Source organism: Dermacentor andersoni, chromosome 1 (assembly GCF_023375885.2).
Source record: "Dermacentor andersoni chromosome 1, qqDerAnde1_hic_scaffold, whole genome shotgun sequence".
Classification (NCBI taxonomy): Eukaryota; Metazoa; Arthropoda; class Arachnida; order Ixodida; family Ixodidae; genus Dermacentor; species Dermacentor andersoni.
The window spans coordinates 292,781,087-292,808,764 of record NC_092814.1 but is presented as its reverse complement, the minus strand read 5'-3'; the positions used below and the strand labels follow the sequence as shown (position 1 = coordinate 292,808,764).

General features: G+C 45.7%; 1 protein-coding gene across 2 annotated transcripts in view; it reads left to right on the top strand.

The window, feature by feature from the left end:
- Positions 1–27,678, top strand: part of spz4 (Spaetzle domain-containing protein 4) — a 61,589-nt gene that overhangs the window by 9,344 nt on the left and 24,567 nt on the right. For both annotated transcript variants that reach the window (XM_050196828.3, XM_050196829.3), the window contains exon 2: positions 19,086–19,234. In XM_050196828.3, coding sequence (XP_050052785.1) covers positions 19,086–19,234 — 149 coding nt within the window. The remainder of the gene's footprint in view (positions 1–19,085; positions 19,235–27,678) is intronic.

Below are 27,678 nucleotides of genomic sequence, written 5' to 3'. Positions count from 1 at the left end.
CAAGTGACTGACAGTACATTTCAGCAAAGAAAGAAAAGATCAGTGCAAATTCGCATGAGTATGCATGAAGCGAGATTAATAATACATTCACGATCGATCGTCTATCAAAGAGACTGCAGAAAGTCACTATCTATTAAAAAGACACAATATGCTGTGACAGCGTGTCTTTATCCGTACACGACCCGGGACCAAGAAACAACCTTGTCCGCGGAAAAATGACGCCTATCAAGCCGATTCAAGCCACTGCACAGGGTATCACACTGCTGCTGGCATTGCGGGCACTCGATGAGCAGATGTTCTACAGACGCGTCGAGGGTTAACCAGCAGCGGACGACCTCTTTTTGACTCTATGTAGTAAGTAAGGCGTTTGAGACACCTCTTAGCGTAGTCGATGTATGAGTGCATCAAAGGAGCGATCACAAAAACATGTGACACTCGAAGCACAACGATAGTGGCGAGCACAGTGGGCGATGGTTGAAATCTGATCTGCGGGTAAAACGCCTCGGCTTTTATACATGACTCGCCGAAGGTTCCAGCGTAATCGCTGGTACCCGCGTGCCTTCCAGAAAACAGTACACAATTCGCGTCGCGCATACATTCAGATTACACAAAACATATAAAATCAACGATAACCTTCGAGTAAGTTCCAAATCATGCGGACGCGTCTTGCACTGAGCGATAATCTTTAGTTTTTAGCGGGTGAAATGCAGTCCCCGAGTAAAGGACAAATAAGTACACGTGTAACGTTCAATATTGAATATTCAAGAGGCATCACGGTATCTAAATTATTTGCCGGAGTAGCCTATCCGTGGGCGGCCTCATTTCTTTCAATATCGACATGGCCCGGAATCCACGGAATACAGACTCGACAGCCAACACAATATGTAATCTGATTGTGCGTGTGCGTGCGTGCGTGCGTGTGTGTGTGTGTGCGTGTGTGTGTGTGTGTGTGTGTGTGCGTGTGCGTGCGTGCGTGCGTGCGTGTGTGTGTGTGTGTGTGTGTGTGTGTGTGTGTGTGTGCGTGCGTGCGTGCGTGCGTGCGTGCGTGCGTGCGTGTGTGTGTGTGTGTGTGTGTGTGTGTGTGTGTGTGTGTGTGTGTGTGTGTGTGTGTGTGTGTGTGTGTGTTCATACGATATTAAGCAACTATTAAACAAAACAGGTACTTAAGTACACAGGTTAACTAGGCGGGCTATCATATCCGGGCATTGACAAGAAATAATATATTCATTCATTGCAAGCAAACTATCTAAAATTTATTCAAATGTGCCGACCGCAAAATTTATTGATACGTTTGTTTTCACAGACGGTTCAACAACAGATGAAGCTTCGACGGCGCGATTTGACGCACCTAAATATTATATGGGTCTTTTTTATTTAACGGCTGCGCCCTTAATGGGATATAGACGAACATTAAGGCCAACGCAAAAACACACACACGCACACAGTGTTCGTCTATGTCTCATTAAGTGCGCTGCCATTAAATCAAGGGTATCCAAGTAACCAGCCCACCAATTTCTCCTGAGCAAGATCATATGATCAATAGTCACAGATTGTATCATCAAGGATCATCTACTACGGCAAAACCCTTCAATATTTCGCAAGCGGAAAGGTCCATGTTGGAAAGTACTTGCATTCATGGGTAATCTACATAGGTAGTCTGCATAGATGGATAGTCTATATATACTATGACTCTAGGACGCTCTGGAGACGATAACAGCAGCGCGTGCCTCAGTTCCAGCCTGAGTATACAGGCCCTGAAGTGGTTACGCTTCTAATTTACCTCCAACTTTTCTTTCTTTCTCGCTCTTTCTTTTTTTTTTTAAGGCACGGTTGGTTGGAGGGTTACAAACATCAGGTTAACAATCGGCTGAACGATTTCTGTTCTTTATAATCACTTCTGTTTATTTAGTTATTTAATACTACGCCAATCGCTGCATTATCGTTGCCATTTCAACATAATGATGATGATTTCGCGTTACACTGACAGCCATTAAAGGACTGACAACAATTATCAAAAGGGTGTTTAACTGAGCTAGTCGGTTCCTTCTGAGAGGATTGCAGCAGCAGAACTTAAGGAACACGGATACAGAAAGAACGAATTATCGGAAGCAGACACGTGGCAGTCGCCGCTTTTGGCATACCTTTTCAAGCAGCTTGCCCAACTTAGGGTAGAAGATCCGTTCAGAATTAGGAACTCTGAAGAAGTAACCTCCGAGATAAGAAAGCACGAAATGAATTATTGGTACGGGTTCTCCATTGACATCGAAGACATGTATTATTCAATGCCGCACGCGGATTTGATGAATGTACTGAGAGCGACCATCGAGAAGCAAGGAGCCTTTCCATTTCAAAACTCGGTAGGAATGTCTGTGGAAACCTTCTTGGAGCTGTTGAGTGCCAATCTCGCTGCCACAATCGCTGTCCATGATGGAGCCTTGTTCGTCCAAAAGAGAGGGGTCTGCATTGGACCAAAAATAGCACCAATCCTGAGCGATTTGTACTTGGCAGCATGCGACAAGGAAATTCAAGAATCCATCAAGGAAAGGCGTATCACACGGCTCTATTGATACGTGGATGACTTCTTTATACTGTGCCAAACGGAGAATGCAACCGACTGCAAACAACTTAAGGACATCGTACTGGAGTCCTTTCAATCAACGTGCCTAGAGCTGAACTTCACTTATGAGCTTCCGAACCACTGTTCTCTGCTATTCCTCGACATTTTCATGGAATTCAAACCGGGATATCTATGCTGGAGGTACCAGCCCACAGCAAAGAAACAATTTCTTCCCTTCACGTCAAGCCATTCCAAGACTGTACAAGAATTATGGGGTTTAACGTGCCAAAACCACTTTCTGATTATGAGGCACGCCGTAGTGGGGGACTCCAGAAATTTCGACCACCTGGGGTTCTTTAACGTGCACTTAAATCTAAGTACACGGGTGTTTTCGCATTTCGCCCCCATCTAAATGCGGCCGCCGTGGCCGGGATCCCAAGACTGTAAAACGGGCAATAGCGGGTGCAGCGTTAAGTTCTGAAGAAATCGTGCCAGCATCAAACTGAAAAAAGTTTTCAGCGGCAGTTAAGTAGGCTGAAAAATGCAGGGTACCCCGTTTCGATGCTATGCAGCATAGCTGAAGGCCTCGTAGAGAAGATTAAAAGAAAACAAGAAAGCAAAAACGGACCTGAAGTTGCGGATGCAAAAAATAAAAATAATTGTGCGAAAATTTCGTATGGTGCATGAACTGACCCATAGTCTCATCAAGATTGGTAAAAGACACGGCGTCTGAGTAGTATGCTCAGCGTCAAACAAAGGAAAAAGTATGTGCGCACGAGTGAATTCGTTTTTGTGACTTTCTTTGCCAATTTAAAGTTATAATCCCTACTTAGACTGCGAACAGCGTGCTGGATTCTATCACTATAAATCATGGTAATTTCGTTTCCAACAACGTCTCACAACAGTCTGGCCAGTTGTCAGTCCCTTTAACGCTCTTTGCCGCACTTCGGTCAGCAAAACTCGTTTTCTCTTGCGTTTTTGTCTCGCAATACGTCTGTTTATGCATGTAATAAGTATCTGGTCATGAGCTCTCTGTGACTGATGGCGGATTTCTATACAGCTCCTTTGTTTGTTTTTGTTTGTTTGTTTGTTTGTTTGTTTGTTTGTTTGTTTGTTTGTTTGTTTGTTTGTTTGTTTGTTTGTTTGTTTGTTTGTTTGTTTGTCAACGACAACCAGTCGAATGGAGAAACAAAACGCTCTCGTAAAATGTTGATTTATTTATTTATTTATTTATTTATTTATTTATTTATTTATTTATTTACCCTCGAGGGGCATCTGACGAATCACTTACGGCGACTGGTGATCCAATGAGACTCACAAAACAACGGTCGCGGAAGCGTCGGCAGCATGGATTTCAACTATAAGCGGCAAAGTACACACTGGTGTCATACATTTACTTCAGGAAAACCCGTTCTCCCTGAAGTAATGAGGCACAGGCGCGAGTCAATGGAATCACAATAACACTTCAACTACGAAGCAGTGCCGCAAACACTGCAGAAGTAGCACGTGCGTTGTTTGCTAGAAAGGCTGCGCGCGTTATCAGCAGGATGTGTGTAACTTGCTTATGCGTGGCACGTGCTGGCGTGAGCGCGCAGAAAGACTACCGCAGAATTTCTTTCGTGCGGATGCGCAACAAAATGTGCTCTTTACTTCATTTTTTCCAAAGACACCTCTGGAGCACTCAATGTTATATTTAAAGTTGTTAAATTTGTTTCGCTTGTGCCAAGCTCATTAAATGTGCATGTACGCGCTATGAATGCGAATGAGTTCGCTCATTCCGGTGCTCCCGGCTCATCCGCATGGCCGCGCTCCAAAACTTATGTCCTGTTCAGCTTATGGGTGAAGTAAGATACGGAGACGAAAGTTACGCGGCTGGGTCTTCGACATTTCTGCTGATAAAATTGTCTTTCAATACTGCCACGGAGCGTTCGACGAAACGTGTTCCGAAAGCCCGCTTGGCCATTTCTTTCGAACTTGCGCGACAACAATTGCCGTAATCACTTCCGCGATTCATGCGATTTGCATTTACGTTAATGCTGGCTTTGAATATTAGGTTACAAACCACCTCCTCTTCATTGTGGAGCAGCAGCTTCTCGAGACGCGTACCGGCTGTTAAGAAAAGATACTGCGAGCACTTTTCGCTCCTTTTGTCCTTCACGACCTCAGGACTAAAACAGATCCGAAGCTGCACCGTATCCGCACGTCGTTCACATGTGCGCCGATGTATTAACACTCCTGCGTAGTCAGTGACTGGGCCCTTGACTGAGCGTGGCTACTCCAATCCAGTCTTTATCCAGTCTATATAGCACGCTACTCTCGACTTCATTCTTCTCTCTCGTAGCGCTGTTTAGTGCTACGTAGTCAAGTCGCTTTTACTGTCATGGTACAATTTGGTGCCTTGAAAGGTGGCGCTCGGTCAGAGTAGTTGCTAGAGGAAGAGGAAGGGCGCTAGAGGAAAGTAATATCGAGTTTAATCTCTCATACACAAAGGCGGGTACAGTAGTAGAGCAGTAGCTTCCAGGTTTGCTTTATGCGGACGACACTGTGTTGCTAGTTAACAAGCAAAGTGATATGCAACGTCTGGTTAATAGCTGTGGACAGGAAGGCGAGAATTTAGGTGTTAAATCTAGCGATAAAAATGCCGTTATGGCATTCAATGAGAACAGTGAACAGACAGTGTCAATTCAGGGCCAGGATAAACCTCGAGTAAAAGAATATAAATACCTTCGTATATAGATAAACGAAGGGGATAGATATGTGGAAACACAGGAAAACACAGGAAAGGGGAAGAAGGATGCGGCCATAATGAAACACAGAGCGCTATGGGGATACAATAGGTACGAGGTATTCCGGGGTGTGTGGAAATGTGTAATGGTTCCAGGATTTACATTTGGAAATGCGGTTGTTTGCTTGAAATAAGGCGTACATTCAGGACTCGATGGCAACCAAAGGTCAGTGGGACGCATCGAATTGGGCGCTCAAGGGAAGACTACAAATGAAGCTGTGCAGGGTGATATGGTCTGGACAAACTTTTAAGTGAGTGAAGCTCACAGTAAAATTGATTATGAAGAGCAACTGGGGAATATGGAAGAAAGTAAATGGGCTGGGAGAGTTTTTCAGGTATTTGTACAGGAAAAACATTGATTCGCAGTGGAGGAAAATAACTAGGAAGCTCACCAGCAAGTATGCGACCTCTGTTTGAGCAACATGGCAACAAAGAACATCAAGCGAAAGTCAGAGAGGCTCAGATAATCTCAGGGGTGGCAGCAATATGAAATAAACCTGCTATGAGTAACTACTTAAGAGGTAGAAATGAAATCAGGAAATAAACTATTTATGATAACTCAAAGGGAAGCTCATTACTTTTCGAAGCGAGATCAGGATGCCTTAGAACACGCAACTATAAAGCGATATATAAGAAGGAAGAAGAAGCATGTGCTTGCTGCAGTAAATCTAGGGAAACGATATAGCATGTTTTATTAGAATGTGACGATGTCTTCCCAGCGGTCGATTTAGGCATCTCTGGCCTCCTTGAAGCCCTTGGGTTCAGCGAAAGCAGGAGGAAAGTAAACATGTCCACAGTAGAGATTAGTAAGCAGCGATTGGAAGATTGGTGGAAGAAAAGTAGGAAAGCGACAAACAACGGAGGCGTGCAAAAGCAAAGTTCACAATAGGAGTTCAGAAAGTTTGGTTATGGAAATTCATCGCGAGTTTTTTTTTTCCTTTCCTTTTCTTTCTTTTCTCTTTTTTTAACATAGGTAGGACATTAGGCAATATAATAACAAGAGCTCGATGGCGCAACCCACCACCCCGTTCCAAAGGGGACGCTCATAGCATCCACCCTCCATCCAGCTGCCATGCCTTTCCAAGGGTGTACAGGTCCGGCAGTTGCTGAGAGCATCTTCCTTATCCATTACTTCTTCGTGCTTTTTTGTCATTTTAGTTACCTCCTTATTGCTTAATTTCCTTTCCTCATTTCATACGGCCATGCGCCAACTAACGGCCCAGAAGGGCATCGTATTATACAGACTATCAGTAGTAAAACTATAGTGATTTCACTGCTATTCGTACTTTCGTACTCGCTCCTAGCTGTGCCAGTGGAAGTTGTTTGACAAGACCTTTCTTTCTCTGCGGTCATCATCTCGATGTTATTAAGGTGCAGATCAATTAAATGTGCACCTTGCTGCCATCGAGAACTAAGTAGCACTACCAAGCAACTTCCCTCAGCTACTTCACTCATGTTGCACTTACGTCAATAAAGTAATTTGGTGAGCTACATCCCTAATCATGGCGCCTCAGAGCACGGGCCCGTTGTAGCATGCCGTTTTGCCGGCTGCACAACTGTACACGAGGCTTCGGGGCACAGTTTTCTTGAGCCAGTAATCATGTTTCCTAATACTTCTCGCTTAAAGCGGAAGTAATAGGCATTGGATGTCCACTGTACTGTCCCACTTTTGCAAGCACATTTTTCTTTTCTTTCTATATACCGCTATGGTAGGCAACACGGACACTTAAACGCAAGTATAGTATAAAGCTGCCTCATTATACCATCGACATATTCGCACGCAGTACAAGTTACATATTCACAATGTCCACTGCCTGCAGATACCATGTCAATATAACGACATTAAGAGATTTAGTCAGTGCTGTCCAGTCACAGGTTGCATTAGTGTTACAGCACACGAGAATATCCGAGAAAACACAGGCACAGTTATTTTGGTGCCGACTGTTTAACTTCAGTAATTGATTCAAAACGCTGATTTCTCTTTCAACGCTTTGGATGACTCTGATCATTGAGGACTATCTTATGTTTCGTATGAGAAAGAAAAACAATAATTTGAATGTTGTAATTCAGGGGCGCTATAACATAAAGCTATTCCAAACTTTCCTATTCCAATTTTGCAATCAGCCTTCCACGATTGGTCAAAAAAATTTTGAGCCGCCACCCACTCCGCCTGTCTGTCAGGCGATGCACGAAAACCGCGAAAACGCCACATCTGATATGATAGGTGCACACTGATTATACATGATTAGACCAAACGAATAAAAAACGATAAATTCTCATTCGACGCCTTTTTCCCAATTAGCGAAAAAAGCTTCATTTGACCAACAGTTATTGGTCAAACATTATCGGGCTGCGCCCACTTTTTCTGTCTGTCACGCGACGTCACAAAACCGCAGAAACTCATCGCGTCAAAGTGACGTGTACGCGATAAACACGCATTAATATGCCGAACAAAACTGAAACCTTTTCTGAATAGCCAGAAACTGCCCCGTTCCATAAGGAATAGAAAGTGGCTGCCCGCCAATCGCTTTGGCACTGGCTACTCAGAGCTGACGGGAGTATGGATTTATTTGCGTATAATAAAACATTTTTCGTGGCAGTATAACGTTATCAAGACCTTTCCGCACGTATATAACATCGCTATGCCAACTCTACTTTGCTGAAGACCTATTTTAGCAGCATTTTTAACCTTCCGTTGCACGCTGCCGCGATTTTCGATCAGACACCGCAAGCTAAGCAAGGGGAAGTGGACTTATCGCAGACGCCGGCACTACCCTCTTCATCCGGTTATCTAATTTCATTGTGCTGGCTCGGCCCTATTGAAACTCTCTCCACTTAAACATGCTCCTCTCTTCTCAGCCAATTAGGTGAGAAAAACTGCTCACTGTAGACAACGCTATTCGCTTTGAAAGCAAAAGAAATCGACATCTCATAAACGAGAAGCGCGTTTGATTGGGCTTTCCAAACAGCGTCGCGGGTTACTGCCCGATGCTTGCGTCGGGGGTTACGTAAATTTGACGTCAGGACATTGGAATAAAAACAGATTGGAATAGTTTTACGTTATAGAGTGCCAGGTTAAGTACATTCATGTTGAAACATTTACATGCACTTAAATAGCAGGTTGAATGATTTCAGCAAACAAGCACGCTATTGAGTGCCTAATGATAAGCGCGTCCCCACCAAGGATGTGTGGACGTTGATAGTCTGAAGCTTATTGCGTTCACGTTGCCTGATGCGTAAAGCAAGAAGCTCCAGCACTTTCCCTCCTGCGCCAAGGCCAGCACTCGCGGGCATCGCCGGGCGACGTCTCTAAGACCGCCGTGAAATTTACAGAGGAACTCAGGCCATTAGTCACACAAAACTTTGAGGGAGCTGACGATTACGGCGAATACGTGTGCACAGAACGCATAATATCTCCGGGTGTGAGTGATTGGATTCGACGTTGGTTTGCATGTTCCCGAAGGCAGTCAGAGGGTAAGCGTGTGGTTATACAATTACTAAGGTAAACTTAGAGTGTTTTCTTCAGCGCTTTCTTTGCGTTGGTAAAGACCTCAAAAGAAGGGTTTATTTCTTATCTCTCTCAAACATTTTTAAAGAGCTTACCAAATTTTAAAGAGTTGACTAAAGCACGTGTCAGAAACATTACCGTGCGAGACAGCGCCTTACATCAGCCAGTCGAGAACAAAGTTTTGGACTTTAAACGGCATTTGTGGATTTCTTACATTGCCATTAACACTGTTTGACCCAACAATGAGTGAATATCCATAAGCTTCAACTGAGGGACTGCCACGCTGCCTAAAAGCATGAGTTGCGAAATGGTCCACACAACTCGTGCTTGAGTTCTGAGAGCACGAATGTGTGAAACATGACGGAATCCATAATAGAGGTGTTCAGTTCTCTCCACGAATTATTAGCAACATCGACGCGCATGGCAAACTCCAGTTTAGTCAGCAACAAGGCGGAAAGCCAATGTACATGTAGAGGCTCACGCATTACCATCGTGAAACGGTTTCGAATGGAGCGCACACGCTCAGGTTGAGCGATGACGGCAGCCTGCTGAAACGCGCGAGACAGGGCCCCGGTATGACGCTGCGCGGCCAGGGAAGAAGAGCTGCCCCGGAAAGCGAGCGAGGGGCGGGGAATTGCAGCCGCTTCGGCGTAAGGAGAGGTCCGCGCGTGTCCTTGACACAGTGACGCCCCAAACTGGGGAGGTCGGGCCGGTGCGCGAGTGGGACAGCTCGGCCAGAAAGGAACCGACGCCGGCGAGGCCGGTTTCCTGCACGCACCGTTACAACGCACACGCTCGCTCAACTCTATCGTGCTTCGCGACGACGAGAGGTTAACGGCCGGTCGACGCGCCGTCCCCACACGCTGCGGCTCGCCAGAGTTCGTGACGGCGTATCTTTCTTTTATTTGAGCGCCCGCTAGACGTACAACTATCATTGCCGGATTGCGATTACCGCTCGTTTTCGTTTAAACAGGGAGCGGAACTGCAAACGCAATGCATAATGATCGATCCCACTTGCAGGAGTCAATTATACAAACTGCAGAGTTACTAAGGAACCGGTCGCATGACTATTGCGAGAAAATTCGCAGTCCCATAGCTGTGACCGCTAAACAGAAAGAAAGAAAGAAAGAAAGAGCACTGCGGGCCACATGAAATTTTCCTAGGCAACGTTAACCCCAGCATCTTGTTAGCAGTGTAGTAGCTAGCAGTGTCCCAAGAAACCGAATTTAAGCGTCCGTAGCGACAATCTGTAGCGCAACGTTGAATGTGCACACTTTGAATCATTCTTATAGAGAGTCTAAGCGAGACCCGGAGATAAGATCTAGCACGGAGTTAAACAAGTGGCAACGTGAACCTTGATCGAGTAACGCCTAGGTCAAAAGGTCATGTGAAGCGTGGTCTTCGCATCGAGGCATTCAGCGCAGGAGTAATTCAAAGCATTCCTCTCACAAAGACAGCCATCTGTTCGCTGTCTTTGTGAGAGCATCACTTAGTGTCGTCGCCATCCCCAAAGTGTCGCCGTTTTTATCATCATTGTCATTGTGTTGTTGCTGTCGTTCCACCGCCGTTGTGCCATCGTCGTCATCATGCACGTCACCATCGGAGAGATTACAAACTGTTCGTTCCGATTGTTACGATACAACAAATGCTTAAGAAACCAACCACTGCAGACTAAACGTCGAGGGGCCACTGGGCCCTTACTTGGAGCTGGTTTTAGCGTTGGCCTCTTGCAGACCGTCTCTCTTAAATAGGCTGCATAATGCCATTTTCCACTTGTTTCTCCGCACGGAACGATATTACACTGACACTATATCGTTTTTTGTCTTCATTCAAGAATATGTTAATGTATGTCGCACCTATTTCACGTGGATGCCTGCCTTACCTTGCGTTCAAATAAGACGTGCGAGAATAATTGTGCCTAGGTAAGAGTTTTGCGTAGCAAATTATTTAGAGGACCTACCTTGGGAAAGCTCTTATCTAAATACACCGGTATAAAGATAGCGTTTTGTATGGCATCCACTGAAGCTATTTTGATGAGGTCTATTGAATTTGTAAGAGACTCCTAAAATCTAACGACTGTTGGGCAGATTTTTTACTTAGGCCATAATTTTTATAAACATTGTCGTAAACCGAAAATTCTTTTTTAATGAAGCATCAAGTGTACAACTATCAGTAAGCAATAAAAATGATTTCACAATTCTGTAAACTACGTCTCTTCGGACGTCTAAAGCGCACCGCTTTGAATATTTTTTGGGCTAGATTGCTACGCAAACGATCTGGAAAACTCACGTAAGCATCAAGCAACATTTTTCCTGTGCTATTTAGGTATCAATATTGCTTACATTTGAGGAGGGGGAAAGGGCACTAACAGATAAGGCGCGAAAAGAAAAATAATAGTCAGTCACTCACAGTCAGTCGCAGAGGAATCTCCGCTGTCACAAGCGTTCGTACAATCCAGTATCCTTCACAAAGTGCAGAAGAACTTTTGCGGCGTCTCGCATGCAACAATGCATAGGCCATGGTCCAAGGATATTTTCTTCCAAGAACGTTCTATTATCTAACAGGTTGAGTTTAGCTTGTAGAGTAGGTCGTTGAGTGCCAGAGGATGGGCGGTGACACAGAAGGTGCTCTAGAGTCTCATCGCACCCGCGCAAGTTGCACGCCGCACTGTTGGCCACCTCTACATTAGGAATGAATAGACATTGGTAAATGCGGCACCCAACCACATGTAACACAGTAAAGTTGTTTCACGATGGGAGAGTCCAGGTGCCAGGCGAAGTGGAATGCTAGGGTCGAGAGAGTGCAAGCGTGAGTTGGTGAAACCCGGTGAATTCCATCGTATAGAAGTGTGATGTGGTGAGCAAGTAAATTAAGTTGCCGCGCAGCATCCGTTCTTGAGAGTGGTATAGGAACCCGCTGATGTTTTTGATGAGCCGAACACGCAGCTTCATCTGCGCTGTCATTGCCGACAATTCCGCAATGGCTCGGCAACCATCGCAATATAATGCCGTCGTCTTTCTCGAGCGCCTGATGATGAGCGTGTCTTATTTCGTGCACTAGCTGCTCGTGTAACCCATGACATAAGGCAAACCGCAGACTTCGTAAGGTTGCTTTGAAATCGCAGAAAATGGTCCAACAATTCCGTTGGTGCTGGAATACATAATTGAGTGCAATTTGAAGAGCTGCAAGTTCTGCTGCTGCAGACGTACCATTGCGCGAATATTTAAATTGCAAAGAAAAGGTATCCGATGGAACACCTACTGCTCCGGTAGAGCCGTTGGAATTGGTGGAACCGTCCGTTTAATTTCTGCTAGGTCGATATTACTTCGCAACTGGTCGACATGCATTCCGCATCTGGGACATGTGCTCTCTAGAAAATTATTAGAAAGGTAAGTAGTGATATTTCATTTCTTACAATCGCTCTGCAATTTGTCTTGTAAGTAGTGTCCGCCTCTCCATGTAATCTAGATGATTGATTGCGACATCTACAATAGAAGACGTTTAATAAACCCGTTTTCAATAAAATAAATTACAGGAGATATATATGTTGTTTTTAAGTTTGGTTCATTAGCGCAATTTTTCCACCGGATTTAAAAACATCCACGTGTTGATAAAATTGAACAAAAAGGCCTGGAGTGCGGCCTCATCCCGGGGACCAGAACCGGTATAACGCACTTCCTCACCAGAGCAGGATTGGCCACCCTGGTGCAGTACTTGGCCACAACCTCCTATATGAATACAACAATCAAACCCCGGCCCTCAGTCCCCAGCTGCTGCGAAGCAACTGACCACGGCGGCGGTCAGACCTGCGACGCAGCAGAGGGTGCTAAGAATCCCTGGTGCCGGACAGGCCGCCATTGCAATCTGAACCTGGCAACGTTTAACGCTAGGACATTATCTAGTGAGGTGAGTCTAGCAGTGGTATTGGAGGAACTAGAGGGCAGTAAATGGGATATAATAGGACTCAGTGAAGTTAGGAGGACAAAAGAAGCATATACAGTGCTGAAAAGTGGGCACGTCCTGTGCTACCGGGGCTTAGCGGAGAGACGAGAACTAGGAGTCGGATTCCTGATTAATAAGGATATAGCTGGTAACATACAGGAACTCTATAGCAATAACGAGAGGGCGGCAGGTCTTGTTGTGAAACTAAATAAGAGGTACAAATTGAAGGTCGTACAGGTCTACGCCCCAAAATCCAGTCATGATGACCAGAATGGATGACCAATATGGATGAGATAGTTCAAGTGGCTGAGGAGTTCTATGGAGATTTATAGAAAACCAGTGCCACCCATGACGACAATGGAAGAGAGAATAGTCTAGAGGAATTTGAGATGCCACAAGTAACGGCGGAAGAATTAAAGAAAGCCTTGGGAGCTATGCAAAGGGGGAAGGCAGCTTGGGAGGATCAGGTAACAGCAGATTTGTTGAAAGATGGTGGGCAGATTGTTCTTGAAAAACTGGCCACCCTGTATACGCAATGCCTCATGCCTTCGAGCGTACCGGAAACTTGTAAGAACGCTAACATAATCCTGATACATTAGAAAGGGGACGCCAAAAGCTTGAAAAATTATAGACCTATCAGCTTACTGTCCGTTGCCTACAATGTATTTACTAAGGTAATCGCAAATAGAATCAGGAGCACCTTAGACTTCTGTCAACCAAAGGACCAGGCAGGATTCCGTAAAGGCTACTCAACAATAGACCATATTCACACTATCAATCAGGTGATAGAGAAATGTGCGGAACATAACCAGCCCTTATATAAAGCTTTCATTGATTACGAGAAAGCGTTTGATTCAGTCGAAACCTCAGCAGTCATAGAGGCATTACGGAATCAGGGCGTAGACGAGCCGTATGTAAAGATACTGAAACATATCTATAGCGGCTCTACAGCCACCGTAGTTATCCATAAAGAAAGCACCAAAATCCCTATAAAGAAAGGCGTCAGGCAGGGAGATACGATCTCTCAAATGCTATTCACAGCGTGTTTACAGGAGGTATTCAGAGACCTGGATTGGGAAGAATTGGGGATAAGAGTTAACGGAGAATACCTTCGTAACTTTCGATTCGCTGATGATATTGCCTTGCTTAGTAACTCAGTGGACCAATCGCAATGCATGATCACTCACCTGGAGAGGCAAAGCAGAAGGGTGGGTCTACAAATTAATCTGCAGAAAACTAATGTTTAACAGTCTAGGAAGAGAACAGCAGTTTAGGATAGGTAGCGAGGCACAGGAAGTGGTAAGGGAATACACCTACTTAGGACAGATAGTGACCGCGGATCCGGATCATGAGTCTGAAATAATCACAAGAATAAGAAAGGGCTGGGGTGCGTTTGTCAGGCATTCTCAGATCATGAACAGCAGGTTGTCATTATCCCTTAAGAGAAAAGTGTATAACAGCTGTGTCTTACCAGTACTCACGTACGGGGCAGAAACCTGGAGGCTTTCGAAAAGGGTTCTACTCAAATTGAGGACGACGCGACGAGCTATGGAAAGAAGAATGATGGGTGTAACGTTAAGGGATAAGAAAAGAGCAGGTTGGGTGAGGGAACAAACGCGAGTTAATGACATCTTAGTTGAAATCAAGAAAAAGAAATGGGCATGGGCGGGACAATAAATGAGGAGGGAAGATAACCGATGGCCATTAACGGTTATGGACTGGATTACAAGGGAAGGGAAGCGTAGCAGGCGGCGGAAAGTTAGGTGGGCGGATGGGATTAAGAAGTTTGCAGGGACAACATGGCCACAATTACTATATGACCGGGGTAGTTGGAGAAGTATGGGAGAAGCCTTTGCCCTGCAGTGGGCGTAACCAGGCTGATGATGATGATGATGATGTGATGATGATGATGATGATGATGATGATGATGATGATGATGATGATGATGATGATGATGATGATGATTCAAGACCAACTTTATAACGGTGGTCGCTTCGAGGCGATACGTATTGTGGCTGAAAAATGAAATCGTCGCGGAGTGTTGAATGATGGTATAATCTATGAAAAAGGACTGAACGTGAGATTTGATGATGAGAAGAAAGTGGGGTAAGTGCAAGGTTGGTTTTCATGGCAGATACACTTACAGTTCTGTTGTAATTACGTAAGATGAAACGTACTGAATTAATTTGCACGAGTTCTAATGAATTAATTAGTTTGTCAATGGCAGGATCCCAAACAGCGCATGCATATTCAAGTCTCGGACGTATAAGGGTAGTATAAAGAAGCATTTTTAGGGATGAAGAGGCAGTTGAAAAGTTGCGGCAATAGGTAGCCAAGCATGCTGTTAGCATTGCGAATTACGTAGTCGGTATGAATACTCTAAGATAAATTATCAGGGATATACACATCTAGGTATCTAAAAGAGCGAACTCATTCCCAGGGAACATTATTTAGGTAATATGTAAGCATGCTGTTAGTCATTCGGGATACCCGCATCACTTTACATTTGCCGACGTTTAGTTCCATTAGCCAATGCTTGCACCAGTTTGATACGCTAATTAGATTAGACTGAAGGTGGTTAGCATCCTCTGCATTAGCTATTTCACGAAAGATGACACAATCATCAGCAAATAAGTGAATGTAAGGTGATAGTGACGAAGGGAGGTCGTTAAAATAAATGGGAAACAAAAGAGGCCTGAGTACTGAACCTTGAGGTACACAGGAAGTTACGCTTCGAAGTGGGGAGTTATGGCCGTTTGCAGTTACAAATTGAGAGAGATTGGACAGGAAGCATTCAATCCACTTCAGGATGTTAATTTACAGGTTCAGCTGTCTTAGTTTAAAAAGTAGAAGTTTATGACAGACCTTATCAAATGAGTTAGCGAAGTCTAAAATAATGCAATCTGCAAATGACGAACGATCAAGAATACGATGTAATTTGTGCGTAAAGTTTGCAAGCTGAGTTTCACATGAAAATGTTTTTTTTTTCTAAATCCATGCTGGGATGGTGTGAAAAATGCATTGGATTCCAGGAAGTTAACAAGATGTTTGAAGATTATATGTTCGAGCAATTTGCAGCAAGTGCTTGAGAGCGAGATGGGGCGATAATTAGATGTTAAATTTTTGTTACCTGATTTATGCAATGGAACCACCTTCCCGATTTTCCATTGGCTAGGTTGAGTAGATGTATTCAGTGATTGCTGAAAAAGTTTTGTTAGTATAATTGAACTAACGGCGTTGGTATTTTTAAGAAATATTGAGTTAATAGAGTCGTAACCAGGCGTTGAGTGTTGGTTCAGGGAATCAATTAGTTTCGCAACGCCAGCCGTATCCATGTTCACTGGAGACATAACTACATAATCGTACTGGCGAGTAGGAGGTAGGCGGTCATTGTAGGGGACTGAAAAATTTTGCTCAAATGGGTCATTAAGGGCGGCAGCGCACTGTTCTTTAGGCATAAGGATGCCCAATGGGTCTTCCAGGGTTAGGTGCTCATCATGCAAGGGGTTGATTACACCCCAAAACTTTTCAACGTTAGTCTTTAACATTGATGGAAGTGCGTTAGATAGGAAGTTAGATTTAGCATTCTTTAGTGCTGTTACGTACGTGTAGAATGCGGACTTATAAGCAGACCAGCGTGTGGCAGTTGGCGAGTGTTTTGCGTAGCGATATAGGCGTTTTTGCGGTTACATAGGCGCTTAAGATGGGTATCGTACCAAGGAGCATCAGAATTTGAGGTAATGATGCGGAACGGAATGTACTTTTCGGGTAGTTGCTGAACTTTAGCGGCGAACATGTCCCAATTCTGCTGAAGCGACCGATTTTCAAAATTCGCTAGGAAAGTCTCGAGAAATACAGTTAATTCGTTATTTATGGTGGTAAAATTAGCTGTTTTGTAAATATCTATAGTTTTTCTGATTTTCTTTGGTTTGCGGGTTAAAGAATTAAATGAAAATGCAAGTAGGCAGTGATCGCTTATACCAGGTAGGTGTGTAATCTCCGAGATTGTATCAGGGTGGGATATCAAAACCAGGTCAAGGGTGCTTGCAGCATTAGAAGCCACACGTGCAGGTTGTGTTACTTAGTTGTAACAATGAAAAAGCTGCGCACAATTCTAAATACTCCTTAGCTTGTGCCGAAGAGGGAGAGAGTGAAGGAGGTTGATGTTCCCAGGTTATGTTTGGAAGATTAAAATCGCGCAGAAGTAGGATGGGAGATGAAGGAAATCTCGTACGCACAAGGTTTATGCTGTCGTGTAGGTAATGGAAAAACGTAGGTTGTGCAGAGGGTGAGCGATAGCACACACCTATGATGAATTTTTTTGTGACCAAAGGTTACGGAAACCCAGACAGCCTCTAGATTGTCGCTCGTACAGACAAGGGAAGACGGAATGTATGTAATATTCTCGTCTAACTAAACCGATAACCTATAAAAAGAAGTGATCGAAGCCTGCTTCATTGTAATAGAGAAAGAAGTTTAAGAAATGGCAGAGAGGTCGACCTCAGGTTGACTTCTCTAGCCTGCTATTCAGTGTCGAAATAAGGGGCGTGGGGAGACAGAGCAAGGAAGTTATGAGTGGTGGCGATGTGGACTGAAAGGTGTGAAAGTAGTTCAGATGGATTTTCACAGTCGCGAGCACAGCCCCGTGCTGTGCAAGACAGTAAGTAATGCCAAAATTGTCTGCCACTAGATTTGTGGTCAGGCCGAGGTCCCAGTAGTACATCTTCATTTCGACTGCTTATTTTCGATACGGAATCAGCCAGCGTCTTCCGTTAGTGCACGTAGTAGAGGCAAACACAAAGGACATGGTGCGCTTGTTTCTGGAACGTCACAACGATTCAGTCGACAGAGTTGGCATGTTGAAGTAGTTACATATAACGTTTGGTAAACGCCACACCTAATCGTAGTCTGTGAAAAACATTGCTGTAAGCCATGCGGCATTCGAAAAAACATAGTAGGGTCAAGCCTGTGAAGGTGGCTACGTGGCGGATTTCCGGTTGCCACCAGTGTTATTTTGTTGCAGTTCTGACAATCGCAGTGACGAGTGGTTTGCCCTCGGGCCTGCAGAATGGAAAGATAACAAGCGTGCCGTCATTTAGGGCGTTTCTGGTATCTTCATCCTCAAGGACGTTACCATGCACTCCTAAATGTCCAGGTATCCACTGGTACCGAATTTAATGTCCCTTTACTTGAGCAACAGTGTGAGCTCTGCCATGTGAAATGAAAGAAAACAATAGGAGTTACTCCTTATCACGCATTAAAGTATTTGCAGGGTTGGCTTTGAGTCCCAAAATATAGTCCATGCTTGAGAGGGATACCCGGATGCACATCGAATGGCCTCTCTGATGGCGACCAGTTCTGCTGCTCTATGTTGTTTCGTATAGGTCAGGCGCCACCTCTGACCCACGGCTGCAGATGACTCGGACAAAGTCACAGAAGCCTACATGTAGATGTACATAGCCTTGCAGAGTCTCCCAAAGCCCGTCGAAGAACCCTGCGGTTATATATATATATATATATATATATATATATATATATATATATATATATACCCGCAGGGTTAGTAGTTCAAATCCTTATGGTTAGACCATTGATATTTTGTGAATTCCCAGAATAAAAAGCAAGGAAAGAGGCCTCGATGACAACCAGGGAGACGTGTCTGGGAGACATGGAGGCGAAGAACATGATGGTATTGATTATTCGTGGCATCTTCATGCTCCTGATAAGATGCTGTCCGCGCGTTCGTGCGCAACAGACGACAAAGGATGGCGTACGCCTACGCGTGTTGGAAAACATACAAGCCCAGGTACTGTGCGTATGCTTAGGCGTTCCGCGTTATACCTAGACTTCTGGCACAGTTGAGGAAGTCCGTACCACTTTAATATCTGTATTATACATGCCTCATGAACTGCTTAGTCTTTTAATGCATTAGCATTAGGAGTGTAAAAATTGAAAAAAAAAAAGTGTATATGTGGGAAGTGTGGGAAGCCGGCCACGTGGTAGAGGTCGAGAGAGAAGGCGGGAGAGCTTACAAGCCCTCCCACCTACCTATCCACTGGCCTCATTGCTCTGCTAAAAGCGCTAGTATACTCGGTCTGTCCCCATCGTCAGCGCACGATCATAAGCAACTCTCTGAAACCAGCAGGCGCATTATACGGAGTGCACCGCTCCAATGAGAAGTGTGCACTGCGGACTGCACAGCGGTTCATCGAGCCCGAGAATCTTGGCGGTAGAAAGTGACCATCCCTGCGCGCTCTATAGCCTTCCTCTATCCCTTTGTGTCCTGGACGTAGTGGCAGCAGGAGCAGCGCGGTGGCAGGACCGGGGGAGCGGCTGACGCACAGAGCTGCGGCCCACGCATCTCGGCGCGCTTCCTGCTCGACATCCCGTGCGACATGACGCGCTCCGCCTTCTGCAACGTCGCCGGCAGCTCCTACCCGTGGTGCGTATAGACAGTTTTTTTTGTCATGGGCGCCGCCACATTGCGTGGGCAGTGGCGTCGTGCTTGGGCAGTTGGCATGCTGGCTTGTGCGAGCGCTCCGTGTTTTATTCCAGGTGTGCGCTCAACAGCAGTTTCTGATGGTTATTCCCGCGGTTGCGCGTTCTATTTAGTATTACGCGGCGTCTTCCACATGAAAAACGGTTCTGTGAGATGTACTGAATTCATATAAGCCGGCATGACCGGCATTTCTGCTGGCGTTGAGGTGGATGGAGCACCCAGCACGATGTGCGCGCCCGTGCTTGAGCCTACAATGAGCCTCGGAGATCAATTGTGTATTTTTGAAAATTCGTTTCCCGAATGTGACCTTACTACAGCCTTCTCAATACTTCTAAGCTGTGGTCTAGCCGCAGTGAGTAGTTGCGAAACATATAACGATTGGAACGGCACGGCTACCATTCTGCTGGGATAACTTGTGCTATTTGCTTTGACAAGCGTTCTAATTGTTATCTCTATATGCTTTGTGCGACTACATAGTTTGTTGGATGAGGTTTTCGCCCACGAATAAAATAATCTTCGTTAGTTATAACAGCAAACCATGCAGTGTAAATCACACTTGTCGAGTAGTCAAGCGACAGGCTGCGGACTGCGCGAGCGTTCGAAACATTGGTAGCAGCTGGGCTATAGATCTGCTTGTTATATAGCGCATGAGCTGAGAATGCTTCCTGAACAGGCGAGGTCTTATTGTGGCATTAGACAGTGTTATATTTTTATTGTTTTTTTTCGTCAACGAAGCGGATGAAAACCGGTTATTTTCTGTTCGGTCTCATTCGTCCCATCTTCTGGGACGCGCTCAACCGTCTTACGAAAATTGTGCCATCACAAATACTATCGGATTCATTTTAAGCGATGCCCTTTTGATATTACTGCTTTACAGGGCGAAAAGACAAAGCCGAAGCACAAAGATTATATGTAACCTGCTGGTTTGCCAATAGCAGTGATCGCTACGTTGAGCAAGGCCATCGGCCTCATACAGGAGGTCTGCTACACTTGAAAGGTGTGAGAACGATGGCGGGGGCTGACGCAAATATCTTACAACAGAGAGTTTTATATTAGGGGGACGCAAGGCCTTGGGACCCCTTAGCGCTTGGGGCCCCAACGCCTTGCGTCCCCTTAATCCAAAACTCTCGATTGGCGCTTACACGTTCTGGGGTTGCATTAGGTTGGCCGTACACGAGCACTCCCATGTTTTAGTTCCCACGCCAAGCGATCAGACAATGAAAAGAGTTTCTAATTCACGCGTTCACGTCACAAATTCTGCTGCTCTTCGTCGAGTGGGAACTGACAGAGTCAAAATAGTTCGCTACACGTACACGTACCGTGGCCGATGATGCATGTCGCATGTTTGCAAAGCCAAAGTAAATTTTCGCGTCTGCATACTGTAGTTACCGCTGGAAGGGTTACCCAGTGGTTCTTCAACGACTTCATATGAATTTGCATCACGTAAGTCTCACGGGGAACGCGCTAAAACATATCCAAATCGTTGCATAGCACATGACGGCAACACATTCAAGCAGCACCACGCCGGCTCGCATAAGACAGAGTGAAGGAAAGGCTCGCCTTGCGCCCTTTCCCACCCACCCGATGAAAACGTTCACACACAGCTATACTCTCACAACAACAGTGTTTCTCGCAGTTGTCGCGACATCTGGTTGAAATTTTGACGGAGGGACTTTGTATCATTCCTCTACAATGTACGCGTATTCATTCACAGGGCCTAGCTACTTTGACAGTACCCACTTTGACAATGCCCCACCCTCCCTACTCTTCCCGTTCTCAAAAAGAGGAACCGATTTCGCACTCATACACAGTTGTCAAAAACAACAGCATCTGTTCGCGCCGTCAGTCGAGTCACGCGTGAACTCGCGTGAAACATGAAACACGTGACACACGAAAACCCAAAATAGACCCCCCCCCCCCCCTTCCGTTCAAGGTGCTACAGCAGTGTTTTTTCTCTATTTGTTTAACTCGTGCCGTTGCGCTGACATCTGGCATCACTGAAGATGAGTACCCATTGGCTCCTGGGATCAGTGCCCAAGCATACTCTAGAGCGTTTCAGTGTCGCGAAAACATAGAGTATATTATTAGTCGCGCACATGAAGCGCATAAGCAATGCCAGGAAGCAGCGAAATAATAATAATCATCATCATCAGATTCGTTACGCCCACTGCAGGGCAAAGGCCTCTCCCATACTTCTCCAACTAACCCGGTCATGTACTAATTGTGGCCATGTCGTCCCTGCAAACTTCTTAATCTCATCCGCCCACCTAACTTTCTGCCGCCACCTGCTACGCTTCCCTTCCCTTGGAATCCAGTCCGTAACCCTTAATGACCATCGGTTATCTCCCCTCCGCATTACATGGCCTGCCCATGCCCATTTCTTTTTCTTCCTTTCAACTAAGACGTCATTAACTCGCGTTTGTTCCCTCACCTAATCTGCTCTTTTCTTATCCCTTAACGTTACACCCATCATTCTTCTTTCCATAGCTCGTTGCGTCGTCCTCAATTTGAGTAGAACCCTTTTCGTAAGCCTCCAGGTTTCTGCCCCGTAGGTGAGTACTGGTAAGACACAGCTATTATACACTTTTCTCTTGAGGGATAATGGCAACCTGCTGTTCATGATCTGAGAATGCCTGCCAAACGCACCCCAACCCATTCTTATTCTTCTGATTATTTCCGTCTCATGATCCGGATCCGCCGTCACTACCTGCCCTAAGTAGATGTATTCCCTTACCACTTCCAGTGCCTCGCTACCTGTTGTAAATTGCTGTTCTCTACCAAGACTGTTAAACATTACTTTAGTTTTCTGCAGATTAACTTTTAGACCCACTCTTCCGCTTTGCCTCTCCAGGTCAGTGAGCATGCATTGCAATTGGTCCCCTGAGTTACTAAGCAAGGCAATATCATCCGCGAATCGCAAGTTACTAAGGTATTCTCCATTAACTTTTATCCCCAATTCTTCCCAATCCAGGTCTCTGAATACCTCCTGTAAACACGCTGTGAATAGCATTTGAGAGATCGTATCTCCCTGCCTGACGCATTTCTTTATTGGGATTTTGTTGCTTTCTTTATGGAGGACTACTGTGGCTGTGGAGCCGCTATAGATATCTTTCAGTATATCAGATATCTTTCAGCAGGGACATATAAGGAGCCAAAGACTGGAATCCAGCGTAGTCATCGTTCTTTGGTGGTGGGCTGTAAAGAGGAGGTGGAGGAGGAGGAGGAGGAGGAGGAGGAGGAGGAGGAGGAGGAGGAGTGTTGCTTGGTGCAGGCGGGCCTAGCCTTGCAAAATGCTGCCGGCAATTCCGCTGCCAGAGCGCCACCTTTCAAACGAGGTACGATCTGAAGCTTATCACAGTCTGTTCGGTAACGGCAGCACCCGGTAACGCAAGGAACTTGACATGGAGTGCAAAAGGTTGTCAATTATCCAATTCCCGTCGACCCACACGGCTCGCCATTCACATTCCAACCCCGTATGATGGAGGAACTTTATGAGGAGCCGAAGCACCTCTGTTCTAAATATTCAACGCCCCCGCGGGAACAGTGTCCCTTGCACTTGAGTGTGGGGCCATTTTGTGGTTCCGTCCATCTGTCAAATTTTTACATTCCGTCTCAAATTCAGGTCATTCTAGTGTGTAATGGTCAATGCCATCAAGAGCTTGATAATGCACATACGACGATGATGTGCTCAGTCCTGTCTTGCACCCGACCACGCTGCAGTTTGCGCTGACCCTGTCCGGACTGGATAAAGAAAAGCGGCTTCACTTCAGTTAAATGCCTTAATCACACAAGGTTGGTGCCTTAGAGACTACAACGAACGGAAGTGGCTTCAGATTATCTGCATCATGTCTCTTTTTGCGTCGCGAGGAGTCATCTTCCTTGGCCTGAACTACAACGCTTTGAGCGCAAGGCTGTCAGCAGCCTCGTTGCCTGCTACGCCGATATGTCAAGGTAGCCACTAGAAAGCCATGGTAAATTGACGTTCTGTAATTCTTTAACAGCAAGTAATGTATGTTGGACGCATTTTTAGGGGGAAACCCACGCTATAATAGTTGCAGCGATGCATTGCTGTCTGTAAAAAATATCAGCAGGCTGAGGTTGATAGGGCTCCAGTTTCCGCAAGGCTACTTCAATGACGACACTTTCCCAAGCCGTAGAAGGTACGACACATTCAAGTCGGACAGCCCATTAGACATTGAGAACCGAGATCACGCAAGCCGCTGCACTAGCTCCATTCTCCTTATCAACAGAGCCGTCAGTGTATGACTATAAATGGCATTCGTACATTCTGCCCAGGTATTCGAACACCAGCGATCTTGCTTCCACCACCGGTGCAAGGTGCTTGGTGCGAATACGCGGAATGTTTCGTTGACATTTTACACTCTCGTAAGACCATGGTGGCTCCTGACATCACAATTATTTAGTAACTTGCAGGCCCAAAGACGTGAGATTCAGTCCACCTCCGAAGTCTATGTATACATAGAAGAGCTCTCCCTGCATGAGTCTCACTGATGCGGTCCTCTCTCCGCTTTATTGTATCTCAACGTCTTCTCTTGCTGTTGTACCGGCTGCATAAAGTAATTTAATCGCATACCACGCTCCACGCAAGGCGCTGCGGACTTTGCTCGTGCTTCCCAATGCCACTGTGCTGAACATCGTGAATGCTGCCGTGAACAAGCCAATACGGGTGTCGCAAGTGATCGACCTGCAGACTTCAGCAAGCGGAGTCAAGACGGCTCTAATTTCAGAGCCTTGCTAGTCCTCCTGCATGATGCAGGATTACAGTTTTTTTCTATATTTTTTTTCTATGCCGTAAGGCAGCCCTCCTCGAAATAAATAAAAAAACATTTCGTAAGTGGTACGTAAGTGTTAAGGCAATTATTGTATAACACCCATCGTATCGTTACTCTGGCGTGCCGAGTTCGAGCGAAGCTACCGTGCGTAAATTAGGTCATAAGTAGTGCGGAAGAGGGCGAGGATAAACGAAGGAAGCTAGGGACGTTAGCCAGAACGGCGTCTGGATGGCTGCCCTACATTCATGATGAGAGAGAAAGGAATAGAAAACGCAGGACAGTACGGATACGCACGTTTGTTCTTACTTTGAAGCGCGTTCTTTTTTTTTATGCGAAGCATATTACTAGAGCTCAGCGCAGCTCCTCAGGCGCGGCGGTGTCGCCTTCAATACCACGTGACACCGTGACGTCACGACAGAGGAGAAACGGGGCTCCAACTCGCGCCGTCGCTCGCGGCGTCGCGGCGGTATATAAGCAGCTGCGCTTTTTCTAGGTGGCTTTGGCTCAACTCTTGCAAGATGGGCTGGGTGGGAATCGAACCAGGGTCTCCGGAGTGTGAGACGGAGACGCTACCACTGAGCCACGAGTACGATGCTTCGAAGCGGTACAAAAGCGCCTCTAGTGAATGCGGTGTTGCCTTAGAAACGAGCTGTTTCTAAGGCTCAGGCGTGCGTCGCTTGCTCAGGCGCACATTTCGTTGCCGCGCCGAACGCTGCGTTACTCGACGCTCACCGCGTCCAATGCGGGGCGCGTAGTCGCTGCGCCGTAGCCCATTGTCTTACACCCCTTGGCGGGTCGACGGGAACGCTGTCGCGTTCCACTCTTGAAGGCGAAGCAGAGTAACGCATGAGTTGTTTCTTCTACTAGCCGAACCAAATATAGCCAAGCAACAGCAGTTCACCAGGCTAAACAGTGGTTCAACAACTAAAATAAAGGCTAGTATGCTTCGCATCCTGGGCTTAACCTTAGCTAAGCCACAGCCATTTTTTTTTTCACCACATAGCGAAAGCACCCGAATTTTTCGCGGGTAGCCAACGTGTGCAAAATGCAGCTGATCATCATCATCATCCTTTCCCAATCATTGAGATTGGGAAAGGAGTCAAGCAGGGGTCGAGGTGCGCCGGAAACCACGTGATGGTGTGTGGAGAGATTATCTTGTTCTTAAGAATCTTGTGAGCCTCCTCAGCGATGGATCCTGAAGCGAAAGCCCTGACCGCCGATCTCTAATCGGTGAAGATTTGTGATGTGCTGTTATCTACGAGTGCTATAGCAACTGCGACCTGCTCCGCTCTGGTTGGTGTTGAGCACTTCACGGAAGCCGCATTCACTATGTGTCCATTGTGATCAACGAGGGCAATGGCGAAGTTAGACGACTGTCCATATTGGGTTGCGTCGACAAAATATGTCGAGTAGGGATCGTCTTTGGTAGGCTTGAGGAGGGCGAGGGCTCTTGCCCTGCGTCTGCCTACGTTGTGTTGAGGATGAACATTACGGGGAAATGGTGTGACTCGTATGTTGTTCCTTTGATGTTTTGAAATTTCATATTTGCGCTCCTCCATGAGGATAGGGTTGATCCCAAGAACTGCCAGGATCTTCTTTCGAGCCGGGGTACAGGATAGACAGGCCACTTGGGCTGACTCCTGGGCCTCGATTATCTCGTCCAATGTGTTGTGCACTCCTAGTTGCATAAGGAGGTCCGTGCTCGCCCGTAACGGAATGCCTAATACTTTTTTGATACTTTTTTTCTGATGAGCGTGTTTAATCGTTTCTTCTCAGAGTTATACCAATTGTGCATGGCTGCCACATAAACTATATGACTCATCAGGAAGGCGTGGAACAACCTGAGGAGGTTGTCTTCCTTTAGGCCTACACGCCTATTCTAGACTCTGTTGATGAGTCTGATCATGTTCTCAGTCTTGACTGTGAGCTTGTTGGGCGTCGTATTGTTACTGTCATTGGATTCGATGAACATGCCAAGGACCCGAATGGTGTCTACTCTGGGGATGGTACAGTCGCTTTTAAGTGGAGGTCGATGTTTATTTCAGACAACGGTTTCCAACCTCTAGGTTTGCGACCTCTCCTGACTGGCCTGTAGAGGAGGAGCTCAGACTTGCTCGGGGAGCATCTAAGCCCAGTATTTTCCAGGTACATCTCTGTTTGATCTACAGCCTCCTGTAAGCCTGATTCAACAGCTCCTTCGCTTCCTCCGGTGCACCAGATTGTGATGTCATCAGTGTAGAGCGTATGATTGATCCCTTCTGTGTTGGAGAGCCTTTGCGATAGTTTCTTCATGGCGATGTTAAAAAGCAGTGGTTAGACTACAATTTCGGTCTGGGCTCCAGAGGCACGCCACATGGAGATGCACAAAAGGTTAGAAATTTTCAATTCTTCCTTAAGTTTTGTCAGTAGACAGAATGTTGACTCTGTGCAAGAAATCTCTGCAAGAACCTCTGATATGAGAACATCAACTATTTCATGTCTGTAGCATACTATTTCCCATGTCTAGCATACCTATTCTTAAAGAATGTGCATGATTTAAACATTTTGAAAAAGAACGAAAAAAAAAACGAACCCACCAGGGGCATACTTACATTGAGAGCAAACATACCGCCGCCTATCTTCCAACTCGTCTTACCAAAACACTTTGCATATATTATTCAAATTTGCAACGCAGCTCTAATGAGAAAAGTATTTCAAGATGTATGCGACACGTTTCAAATATATTTATTTTCGTTGGCTTTTGATACACCATCATGGTGGGCACAGTTGAGCATACATTGCCTGAAGGGGCTACATAGGGAATAATCACTGCGACGCCGGAACTGGTTGATGCAGCCGATCTCTCAATACAACCGTAAACCCGACCGCAAAAGTTTTCAGAGCGCCGCGAGCTCCGAAAAAGCCAAATCCTGTCGCACCCGCTGCATCCGCTGTCGAAATTAAAGGTGGAGAGGGTACCTCATCGTAGGGCCAACACATTGCCCACCCCAAATTACCAGGATTAGTGGCAAAGTAGACAGGTAATTTCACTTTTTTTTCGCGATTTTGGTCAAGCAGCGCACTTGGATGATGAGGGCATACACAGTACATGTTCGTGTGAACGTCTCTTTTCCAAGTGCGCTGCTTTACCAAAACAGGATGAGCAACTAGCCCGTCAGTACCTATTAAGTAAGTTTTTCGCGAATTCAAAGCTCCCAAAACTTTTGCAGCAGCCTGTAAGCATGCTTTCGCCGTGACCCTCATATAAGAATTGAGCAAACTAAGTTATCTAAGTACTAGCCAATGGTATATAGGTGAGACTTTTTCCAAAGCCCTGGAATTGTATCGTGCTATGTACTACAGGTTTATGAATGGTGTGAGTCGGTCTATGGTATCACGCACTAGTGCCAAGCTGAAAAGCGCCTATTGGGGTTTTCATCCTTGCTATTGACGAAAACAAAGTAAAGGACGAGACGTATGCGGAAAACGGCAAATGACAGCACTGTTCTTTTTTTTTATTATTTTTTGTTTCCGTTCGTTCTGTACTTCCTGTTCTTCACTCTGTTCTCGTATACTTCAGATTCAAGCGACCTTCTGAAGGACAGCAAACGGACA